A 12638-nucleotide genomic window follows, 5' to 3' on the forward strand; every position below is an offset into this window, starting at 1 on the left:
TTTCAATATGGTCTCCCACTACTTGATAGCACCATGGCCAGAGATATTAGGACTAATGAGTACCATGAACTGAAATAGCATTATGGTAAGGCACAGCACCAAGATTTTTTTTTTTTTTTTTTTTTTTTTGCAATAGAGCTATCTTACTCTGTGATGAGTTGTCAAAAGAACAAGTATGAGGGAATTTAGGGGGAGGAAAGGAGTAATTCACAGCCATTCAACATAAGACCAGTTATTACTGTAGAACTCAATAGTTATTTTTCCATTTCCTTTAAAAGATGACTCAGATGCAAGCGGTCTTTACGAATTGGTAAATTTTGTGTCCTTTCCATATTTTGATCTCTGAAAAATAGGTTAAGGGATCTGAAAGCATTTTTGTGTATATTAATTTCTGAGCATATCATGTACTATGGCTATACTTGGTAACTCTCAAATTAACAGACTTTCTGGCATTAGACTTAGGATGAAGTCTTCCTGGGATAGCTTGGGATTGCATCTGTGATAAAACACTTGCTTCATATTTCTCTTCATCCACCCTGGGGATGTTATGAGAGCTCCAGATATAATAGTTGAAGACCAATTACAAGTGGATTTATGTTCGCCTTTATGCTTTCTCCATATCTTCTAAGGAAATAGCATATTTTAAACCAATATGTCTGCCATAGAAAATCCATAATCTTTCATCAATATGGCAATACAATATACAATTCAAATATTTACTAGTGAATATTTTGTGAATCAGCATAACAGGACATCCCACTTTGCTTACCTAGCAGTTTAAACTAGTGGCAATAGTATAGGGATGAGATTCAGGAAACTACAATGAACTAAACACTCTCTAAGATCTGTTCCATCTATGGTAATTTATGATTGTAACATCTTGATAAGATTTCCCATTATTGAATGATACTAGATGTTCAAAAGTGAATGTGAGTATGGGTGTTTTCATGTAAGAAAGAGACAGAAAGAGACAGAAAAAGAGAGCTAGAGACAGAGACAGAGAGAGATTGAAATTGAGATTGTGTATATGAATATTATGGAGAAGGTTCCCATTCAGATAGGGGCTAACTAAATAACGCTTGAGAATTCTTCAGACTGTGAAATTCCAAGTTGGTAAATTTTGATATTATATTGATGAGAAAACTGATCTCATTCTAGAAAACATCATAACTTAATCCTGAGAAATAGTTAATTATGCCAGGCATTTGAAACACTAGCATTCCAATGGGCAAGATTTCCCAACAATTTTTTTTTTATTTTGTTCACGTTGTTAGCACATTTATAAGCTGTCACTAAAATCTCTGAGTATGGTTCCTCATGTATAAAAATACTCATTTGTTCATATATATATATGTGTGTATATGCATTTATATATAGATATATAGATCTATATACTTATGTATATATACACACATTTGGAGTCTAGACTATCTTTTCCTGTTTATTCTGTGGCTAAAATTTCAGTATAATATGATTTAATAAAAATTAATCTACACGAAACACTTGTTCTTTTAAAAAAAATTTTCATACTGGTACTCTTAAGACATTAGGCATGCAATGTAGGTGAGATGGGTGAGATCATTTAGATTTGAATATTCTATGTTCTGCTCTACCATTCTATTTTCTAACATTCTATGATATTATGAAATTTTTCCTTAGTACTCTCTCTATTTTTAGCTTTGCATTAGATTCTGATGGGAGAAGGAATAGACCTAGCCCCCATTATTAATGAATATATGTGGCAGATAGGATATTCTGGACACTCTATTGAGAGCTATCTGATAATTGCTATTATGACCCCTATCCAGACATAGATCCCATTTAATTTGCCATTTAGTTATGGAATTTATATTCATTGTTTTCTTGATTATCTTTATCTTCATCCTTCATCAGCTCTCCAGGGACAAGGAACCTATTTTCACCTTCTGCGTCTCCCACATTATCCTGGCACATTTAAAGCTCATATTTTAGTACTCAAAATGCTTAATATGACTTGAGATGAAGATTAATTTATAACTGACAACAATCTTAGGAGTGAACAGCCATTAAGAGTTAAATATGTGATGGATTAAACTAATGTCCAGAACCATAGATTTAAGTTGGAAAGGACCTCAGATGGTGTTAATCCAAGGGTTTTACCAATGAGCCACTGAGATTCATCAAGATTAAGGTCACATTATACAACTAAGAAGAATCTGAGGTGGGATTTTATTTACACCAACAATGGGTAAAACTATTTGTGTTTATAAAACACCATTTAAAGGGAGATTCTTCAGTAATAAAAAAATTGCTTTTAAAATAAATTGTTGATGCCAGAATCTCAGAATATTAGAACTTTAAACCATATTAAAGATCATCTAGTCAAATATATTCTTTTGGCAGAATTATAAAATGGAACCCCAAATAGATATGTGACTTGTTCAAGATTACTATTAAGTAAAAGTACAAAGATTTCAATTCACACCTTCTGACTCTAAATCCAATATACTACCCTTTTTCAGATTCCTTAACATAGTAGTATCTCTGATTGAATTTTAAACATGATTTGATATGCAGAAATTTGATTTGTGAACTTCCTAGTCAATATCTATTAAATAAAATATTATATTTTACATGTAATAAGTTTCATTAGAGATAAAGGAAAACAACATTTTCTTCTTTTCTTGTTTTCCCTCACTGTTCTTCCCTCTCACTTCTCCTATTACACCCAAGAAATGAAGAAACCTGAGTTTGATTCTAGTACTTCCTTTGCCTCATAACCTTACTTTCAGAGAGCAGAAAAGAGATACTGGAGCATCATGGTGCATATCTTGGGCTTGACTGCAGGCCCTTCAATTCCTACTTATTTTAAGTTTCCAGTAGATTCTGGTGCATCTGTCATAGAGAGAGATGTACTGCACACAGGCTTCTTTCTCAACTATTTTGAAGCAATGGGCTGGTTTGAAGTGGTGGGAAAAGCAGACAGTAGAGATGATAAGCAGAGAAGTTTGGTTTATTTTAAGGCTTGCAGAAATGTCGCATGGAGACACTGCTTGTCAGGGTGGCAGAAGGGGGCTAGAAGCTGTCCTCCTCCTGCTGCTCCCCGCTCCCCTTCTCGTCTCTGCCATGGAACCTCAAAGCCTCATTAAGCACATTATATTGCTCACAAATGACACAAACTACAGCTGAACTTGAGGAAACAAGGTTATACAGTATTTGCAAACAGGTTGACGGCTACCAGGGAATCACTACACTTGACATTCTCCTGCTGCTTGGTAGTTGAGGTTGGTGGTAGTAATTGTGCTTTTTTTTTTCACAGGCATTTTTAAAAGGTGAGACATATAGAATGGAGTAAAAACACTGCGGGTTTCCCTACAAATTCATTTTTTTCTCTATAGGGAGAGAGAAAAAGAGAAGAGGCGAAAAAGGAAAGGGAACACCCCTTTCTTGTAAAGACAAATAATAAGAAGTTACCAGAAATGTTGCAGCTGGAAGAATGGACTTAAATATGATAAACATCACCCAGAAGCAAAATCTTAAAATTTAGAAAATGTGCCTTAGAATATAACAACAACAATAATTGTTGTTGCTATTGTTATAACATTTATGGTACCCAGAACACTCCGTGTTAGATTACTTGTAGATTAGAAGTTGGAAAAAGGCCAAATCCAGTCCTTAGCCTATTTTTGTATGTTCTACAAGCTTAAGAAGGGCACTGTACAAAAATAGGTAGAGGGCAGTATTTGTCCCCCCAAGGCCAGATTTTGCCCTGTAATAAACCATGTAGTTACAGGATAATAATAGGTTATAATTTTATAGCATTTTAAAGTTTGCAAAATATTTTCTCCAAAACTATCCTGTTCAATTGGGAATACATAAATATTATAATCTTCATTTTATAAATGAAGAAATGGGAGATGAGGGAAATCATAGGATAATAGATTTAGAGTTGCAAGAAATCTTAAAGACCATTTATTCTGATATACTCATTTTTATATGAAGATGCTAAGGTTTAGAAATGACTCATGGTCACATGAATACTGTCAGAATCATTAGGATTCGAAACCAGGTTTTGGTGGTATTTTTTGGCTTTAAATATAATGCTCTTTCTACTAGACCATCCTGCCGTTTAAGAAATTAGAGATAGAAGGGATTTTAAGGATAAGCTAATCAAAGTGATAGCAAATTGAGAAAAAGAGAGAGAAAATGATCTACCCAAGATTATACAGACAGTAAATAATAGAACTGAAACTTAAGCCTAGATTTTATATATATATATATATATGTATGTATAGATAGATAGATAAAAGTCTCCAAGACTTTTCCCACAATATAGGTCTAGTCTTTTCAATGAATAGATGGCAAAAAGAGGCTAAATGATGCTATCAAGCCAACACAGAAAATAATTAAAAGGACCAGAGAGCTAGAATCCAAGTCTCCTTTCTTCTTTAGGAGTTGTCAGTGACTTAAATTCTGTACTTTATAAGCAAAGTGTGTAGATTAAAGGGCAAGGGATATAAGATAGAGGGGTTTGTAGAATTATGGCAGCGGGATGAGGTGTATAGATTAATGGGAAAGGGATAAATAAAGGGGGAATTGTAGCATAGGATTAGGTGGGGTTTGGGAGGATGTTTAGATTGACCAAAGTGGGATAAGGTATATAGAGTAATGAGAATGAGATAAAGAGGCAAGGAAAGGATGGGGGAAGAAGATTAGGGAGAAATTCATGGGTGGGGGGAAGGTTAAGTAATGGCAAGACAAGTTAAGGAGCATAATTAAAGTAGAAGAGTTAGCAGGGATAGAAAATAAGAAATATACAGAAACACTACAATAAGGATCAGGAATCGAATTTATTAGAAAAAAAGTAGGGCCAGTAATCATTGATCTTAAACAAATTCAAACTTAAAGATTCAATCAAGAGAGAAATTTACATTTCAGGCACATTAATATTGTTTTAAATGCATGTTTATATATGAACAAATGCAAATGTGTATATATATATATGTCTGAGTATGTGATATGTATGTATGTATATGTATATGTATATAAATACATCTGTGCTTAACTGTAGCCTCCTTAGGGGCAGTGGCAGGAAAGAAAGGGGGAAAAAAAAGAATAGAACAAAAGGTGCACAGCAGAGTACAACAGAATAACCTACAAAGAAGTAAAGGAAACATAGACAGTCATGAATATAATATCTTTTATTATTATATATACTTTCTTGAAATGGAAATTTATTGTTATATATTTTGAATCTGATGTTTTGCTGGGCACATGACAATGTTTCATTTTATTGTGTTTTTAATTTTCCTTTTCTGGCTTTCTTTTTCTATTATGTTTTTTCTTTGTATTCAGTTCAATAGATTGTATATTATAGAGAAAGAACACTGTATTTTAGTAAAAGTGTCTGCATTTGGGTCTCAACTCTGGTTCTTATCACCTGTGTCACATTAGGCAAACCACTTAACACCGGAGCTGTAGAGAGACATCATCTGCAAAATGAAAGAATTGGAGTAGATGTCTCTAATGTAAGATTTCTTGTAGCTCCAAAGATATTGGTCCTACAAACAACAAAAACAATTTTATTTGGGGTGCATATCTTAGCTTTTATGCTCAGCACAATTGAGGATTTTTGTAAATTAAGTAGGAATCCACAGTATGATCAACTTAGCACATATTCTATCTTTTCTTCCTCTCTCTTCTCTATCCTTTTGCATTTAGTCATCTCCTTTTCTGCCACAGACACAGCCACTCTGTCTCACCCTGCCACAAAGGGCTTTGCTGACTCATTGCATTTTCAAGGAAAGTAATGTTATATGGAGATATGATTGTAGAAGAAAGAGAAATGGAAAGATAATGGTGATAAAGGAGAAAGCTGAGAATAATGAGCATATAGACAATATATTTAATAGGAAGAAAGCTCATTCCATTCTAAGTTTATATTCCCACATTCTCCTTGGGAAAAGAGCTGAGGAAAGTGGAAGTAAAAGAAAGAGAAAGGCATTAGGACCTTATGGGTTAGGAAGGCCCCAATAAGCTCGTACATTCTATCTGTCAAATCTCCTTCCAGCTCAGATATTCTATGATTCAGTCTCTGGGAAAAATTGACAAGATTTAAGCTAGATGAAGAAAATACTGTATGTTTTCATGCATATTAGCTTAATATGGTGAATGATGCATTTTCACCTGTCTTTACCATGGAAATGAAATAGTAGAGAGAGAGATATAAACAAAACAGCAATGTATTCTCTAAGACATGGAGGAGGAGAAGACAGTATCATCTTTCCTATAAGACAAGTGACAAGAAGTCACCTGCCACATCACAGTTAAAAGCAGATATATATATAACATAGCAAGAAAGATCAATGCTTCTCCCTCTGCTCATTTCCCCTAATTCCCCTCTCCATTACTCTCTAACTCCTTATTTCCTTCCTGGCTTTCTTGTCTCATCCATTCTGGCTTTCACGTCCATCTCCAGGTGGACAATTTGTCCAATAATGCCTTTCAATTTTATAGTACTTTGAAATTTTCAAAGCATTTTCACATCCATCATCTCATTGGAATGTCACAAACATCCTCTGATGTATGCAGAGAAAATTGTAAAGCAAATCTTCTTAGCAATGTGAACTTCCTCAAAATAATATAGAATGGCTTGTCTCAGGAAAGAATAGATTTCCCCTTCTTTGATGCAAGTTTTCAAGAAGACACTATATAACTTATTGTTAAGATGGCATGGAGGAAATTTCTTTTTTTTTAGCTTTTAATTTTCAAAATATATGCAAAGATAATTTTAAACATTCATCCTAGCAAAACTTTGTGTTCCAAATTTTTCCCTGCCTTCCCGCAACCCCTCCCTTAGAAGGCAAGTAATACAATATATGTTAAACATGTGCAATTCTTCTACACATTTTTCTACAATTATCATGCTGCACAAGAAAATCAGATCAAAAAGGGAAAAAATGAGAAAGAAAACAAAAATCAAGCAAATAACAACAAAAAAGGTGAAGCACCTCATTGTTGAAAAGAGTCAAGTCCATCAGAATTGATCATTGCATAATGCTGTTGCTGTGTACAATGTTCTCTTAGTTCTATTCACTTCACTTAGCATCAGTTCCTGTAAGTCTCTCCAGGCTTTTCTCAAATCATCCTATTAATAATTTCTTTTTCTTTTTCCTTCCTTCCTTCTTTCTTTCTTTCTTTCTTTTTCTCTTCTTCTTCTTCTTCTTCTTCTTCTTCTTCTTCTTCTTCTTCTTCTTCTTCTTCTTCTTCTTCTTCTCTTCTTCTTCTTCTTCTTCTTCTTCTTCTTCTTCTTCTTCTTCTTCTTCTTCTTCTTCTTCTTCTTCTTCTTCTTCTTCTTCTTCTTCTTCTTCTTTTTTTTTTTTTTGCTGAGGCATTTGGAGTTAACTGACTTTCCCAGGATCACACAGCTAGGAAGTGTTAAATGTCTGGAACCATATTTGAACTCAGGTCTTACTGACTTCAGAGCTGGTGCTCTATCCACTGTGCCACCTAGCTGCCTCTAATAATTTCTTATAGAACAATAATATTCCATAACATTCACACATCATAACTTATTCAGTCATTCCCTAGCTGATGATCATCCACTCCATTTCTTTCTAGCCACTACAAAAAAGGCTACTACAAACATTTTTGCACAGACAGCTCCCTTTCCCTCCTTTAAGATCTCTTTGGGATATAAGTCCAGTAAACACTGCTGGATCAAAGGGTATTACAAAGTTTGATAGCCCTTTGGGAATAATTTCATGTTGCTCTTCAGAATGGTCAGATCAGTTACAATTCCACCAACATTGTATTAGTGTCCCAGTTTTCCCACATCCCCTTATGGAGGAAATTTCTGTTGAAGTTTAAGTTAAATTAAGGCTCCTTTAAACCATGGGATTTTGTGACTTTATGATTGTGCATTATTATCCCATTTCTATAGATGAATAAACTTAGGACCCAAAGAGAAAAATAATTTGCATGTGGTCAGATTTTAAGTCAGTGGCAGAAATGGAACTAGATCTATTTTTACCCAAACCCTGACCCATATTTCACTTGCTCACTCTATTTTTTCATCCATTCTCACCAAGCCTCTTTCTCTTCCTCCTTATGTTCATTTTCCAAATACAACCTCAAGAATCTTCCATATTTATAGTCCAAGAACCCTCTCAATGCTGACCTCTACTTAGGGGTATTAGCTTGTGATAGTAAATGACCTCTCATTACTATATTCAATTTAGCTTGTTCTTTCAGGGATGAATCACCTTGCAGTGATACCCTGTAATAAATAATATATCATATACAATCGCACAGACGATAATAAAATTCACTTGGCTCTTTGGCCACCCTATTTAGTATGTTAATCAGAGATACCATCAGATTCTGACTTCTAGTCCACAGGGCCAATGCTGTATATTTTCACATTAAGTAAAATATGCTTAAAAACAAACAGATTAGATACAGAAAAGCCTTAATCTCAGTTGCATGGTATATTGCAGGATGATCTAATATGATGGGAATTTCAGCTCACCAATCAGGCAAATCTGGAGAGAAGGGAGGAAGTAATGAGAGGAAGAGGAGGAAGAGAGAGATAGGGAATAGGAGACCAAAAATGAAGAACAAGAGAAAATAGGATATGAAGGTAATGAATATGAGAAAAGGAATAAAAAATAGAAGGAAAAAGGAAGAGAGAACAAAATTTTTTAAAACAATTTTCATGTTAAGAGGATGACAATGACTGTGAAAGACAACTGAGAAGCAATAAAATAAAAGGTCAAATTGGAGTATCAGAACAAATGGCAAAATTTTATTTGGTGATGAAAGAAATGATGAAAAAAGAATGAGAATGAGGAAGAAAGGACAAGTAGGAGAAGTTATTTTGTTTTATCAGTGACCTGGATGAAGACATAGATAGCATGTTCATCAGATCTGAAGATTCTATGAAGTTAAAAGTAACTAATAAGTTGGAGGGTATAATCAAGATCTAAAAAGACCTCAAGGTGTGGCAATTAGAAGAGTATATAATAAGGCAAAATTTAAGAGTTTGATATGAAGACCTGCACTTGCATTAAAAATGAATTGCTAAAAGAAATGGGTAAGGGAGACTTGACTAGGAAATAATTCATGTCTCTTTGATTTTGGGGGACAACACCTAACCAATAACATTTAATGGTATCCTAACAAGATGATGTGATAAGCTACATAATACTAAACATAGTTCTACAGGAGGAGGGAGTAGGTGTTCCACTGTGCTCTGCCATGGTGAGAATACAAGTGAAGTATGTGCTCAGTTCTGAGTAACACATATAAGGGGAATACTGGGAAATGATACTACCTTAAAGGAAATAAGGATTTTTAGTCTGAAAAAGAGAAGTTTAGGTAGAGACATAAGATGAGAAATATAAAGCTAGATGAAAACTTAGGGGCCATATATTTCTAACCCCTTATTTTATTGATGAAGAAACTGAGGTATGAAAATTCTTTTTAAGTATTTAAAAGGATTGTTATATAGATTTTTTATTTGGGCCTAAAGAAAGAGTAGAAGTAGTCAGAATGTATGAGAGATATACAAAATTATATTTCAGCTTGATTCAAACAACTTTAAAAGACATCACTAATAGTGGAAAGGGTAGCTTTGGGAGGCAATACATTCACTAAAATTAGAAGCCTTTCAGAGAAAGTTGTGTAATTGCTTAATGTGAATGTTGTATAAAGGTTTTCTGTTGGGTTAAAAGTTGGACTCAATGACATCTGGTTTCCCTTTCAACACTGAAAGTCTATGATGCTATTAGAAAAAGTGAGATCAGAATAATATAATAAACAGATGAGAGGGGAGAAGAAAGAAGTATTCCCCCATTGTCTATACAAAAATGAAAATAGTTTGTTTAAGTAAGTTTAGGCAGATAGCTAAACTGCTTATTTAGAAACCAATAATTTGGTTCTATTCCCACCCTTTCTTTACCTTTTTTATTTATGATCAGAAATACTATTGTCAATTTTTTCTTTGACTATAATTAAATAGCCCAAGTTAGAGGTCCATTTTTTCTCCTACTTTTATTTCAAGTGGTAGAAAACTAGGGGAGTTATAGGAGATTGGTGATTGAGGAGGACAACAGAGAGTAGCTAATGATAAGGAGAGGAGAGAAGTAATTCACAAAAAAGCTTCATTCAAATTTGAGATGAGTTATAGGTGCGAGTCTCTGGACAGCTTTTAGTATTTGTATTTGAAGTAGTTGATCTGATCCTAGCTTGGCTTAATACTTCAAGCTTCCTTGACCTAATATCCTTCCCAGTACTCTTTTTTTTTTAAATTTTTATTTAATAATTACTTTATATTGACAGAATCCATGCCAGGGTAATTTTTTTACAACATTATCCCTTGCACTCGTTTCTGTTCCGATTTTTCCCCTCCCCTAGATGGCAAGCAGTTTTATATATGTTAGATATGTTGCAGTATATCCTAGATACAATGTATGTTTGCAGAACCGAACGGTTCTCTTGTTGCACAGGGAGAGCTGGATTCAGAAGGTATAAATAACCTGGGAAGAAAAACAAAAATGCAGATAGTTCACATTTGTTTCCCAGTGTTCGTTCTTTGGGTGTAGCTGCTTCTGTCCGTCATTTATCAATTGAAACTCAGGTCTCTTTGTCAAAGAAATCCACTTCCATCAAAATATGTCCTCATACAATATCGTTGTCGAAGTGTACAATGATCTCCTGGTTCTGCTCATTTCACTTAGCATCAGTTCATGTCTCTCCAGGTCTCTGTATTCATCCTGCTGGTCATTTCTTACAGAACAATAATATTCCATAATATTCATATACCACAATTTACCCAGCCATTCTCCAATTGATGGGCATCCATTCATTTTCCAGCTTCTAGCCACTACAAACAGGGCTGCCATAAACATTCTTGCACATACAGGTCCCTTTCCCTTCTTTAGTATCTCTTTGGGATATAAGCCCAATAGAAACACTGCTGGATCAAAGAGTATGCACAGTTTGATAAATTTTTGGGCATAATTCCAGATTGCTCTCTACCCAGTACTCTTAATGGAGGAGAAAACTTACCTTTGCTTCGACGCCTGCTCCGATATTGCTCTGTGTAGAAGGTCAGCTGTGTCTCATCATCTGCCTCAGAGCCTGAGTTTCCTTTGGTTCTTCCAAAACCTATTCCTCCTATAAGAAAATTGGAAAACATTAGAACCACCTTTTTGGACATCTGAAATTTAGCAAGTTTTCATAAACTCCCAGAGACATGGATTTAACTTCTTTTATCTTTTAACCGCTTAGTCAATATAGGAACATCATCTAATGAAATTGGACGAATCCTTGGAATACAAAATGCTTTTAACATTGAACATAGACTGTTTTAGGCCTGGGAAAACATTTATGATATAGAATATCTGTGCTAGAAGAGATCTCAGATATCACATAGCCCATTCTCATAATTTCATTAAATATGAAAATGAGATCAAGATTTGCAAATTGAGGGTATTGAAACAGATAATATCAATAAAGTCCTGTCCAGGTTTAAATCTATCATCCTATGTGAATCAGCTTGTCCAAAGTTATACAGTTAGTTAAAGACAAAGCCCAGACTAGAATTTGGATCTCTTAGATGTGCCTTATATTGTGAAATATAGAGAAAGAAAATTTAATTTTTTAAAAAAGTTAGATATTTTAAAATAATTTACCATATCTAATTAATGTGTAAGTCTCTTCCCAAATTGTTTTATATTTATTTTTTTCTGTTAACACATTGTAAACTGACAAATCTGATTTTCCCAATCCCCCCTTATATGACCGTAAACTTCTAGAGGATTAAGACTGATTCCATTCTATCTAGCTGTCCATCTATTTGTCAGTCAGTCTATCTTTCTAACTATTGATCTATGTAGTCTTTGTTTCCCTAGAATTAAATTCTCAGTCTGTATACATAGTGTATATTCTTGTACCTAAGAAGCACTTAAAATGTTTTTAATTGAATTTAAATAGAATTTTATTTACAAAAATTCAATTTTCATCCAAATTATTGGGAACACATGTATAGCATGAAATCCACTGTAATCTTTACTTATATTTTTTCCATAAGATTCTGTGACTAGATCTGTGCCATCTCATAAAAGATAGCTGAGATGGTTAGTAGCCAGGATATTGGAGAAGAAATTTAACCACATACTACGAGAAGGTGTTCTTCATAGCTAAGGGTAATTGTTAGCTGTCCAAGATATTCTCTAAGCAAAATACTGAACTGGGATTAAGGGAACTCAGGTTCTAGGCCTGTTCTTTTATTCTGCTATATGATAAACAAGTCAACTTTCTAATTTGCTAATCTGTAAAATATGAAATTTTTGGAGTAGATTATTTCTAAGATTTCTTTGAATTCTAATAGTCTGTGAGTCTATAATAATGGTATTTTATTTGAGTGCCTATACTATTTAGTAAATAAAATTACTTTTATTGCAGCTAAAATGCACAAGTTTCTGGACAGAATACTGTACTGTACTAGAAACCTTAGAGCCTTTTCTGTGCTATACAACAGAAAGAACATTAGCCCTGTTCAAAGGAGCTAGTTTTAACCCTATCTGTGACTCAAGCTATATGTGACTTTCAAAAAGTTACTTAACCCCTCCTCACTTTCCTCAATAATAAAATGA

General features: G+C 34.0%; 1 protein-coding gene across 2 annotated transcripts in view; it reads right to left on the reverse strand.

Annotated features, from left to right (window-relative positions):
* The window catches only part of ASTN2 (astrotactin 2), a 1134072-nt gene that overhangs the window by 747792 nt on the left and 373642 nt on the right, over positions 1-12638 (reverse strand). For both annotated transcript variants that reach the window (XM_051979519.1, XM_051979520.1), the window contains exon 5: positions 11050-11157. In XM_051979519.1, the coding sequence (XP_051835479.1) occupies positions 11050-11157 (108 nt within the window). The remainder of the gene's footprint in view (positions 1-11049; positions 11158-12638) is intronic.

This window comes from Antechinus flavipes, chromosome 2 (genome assembly GCF_016432865.1).
Source record: "Antechinus flavipes isolate AdamAnt ecotype Samford, QLD, Australia chromosome 2, AdamAnt_v2, whole genome shotgun sequence".
NCBI lineage: Eukaryota > Metazoa > Chordata > Mammalia > Dasyuromorphia > Dasyuridae > Antechinus > Antechinus flavipes.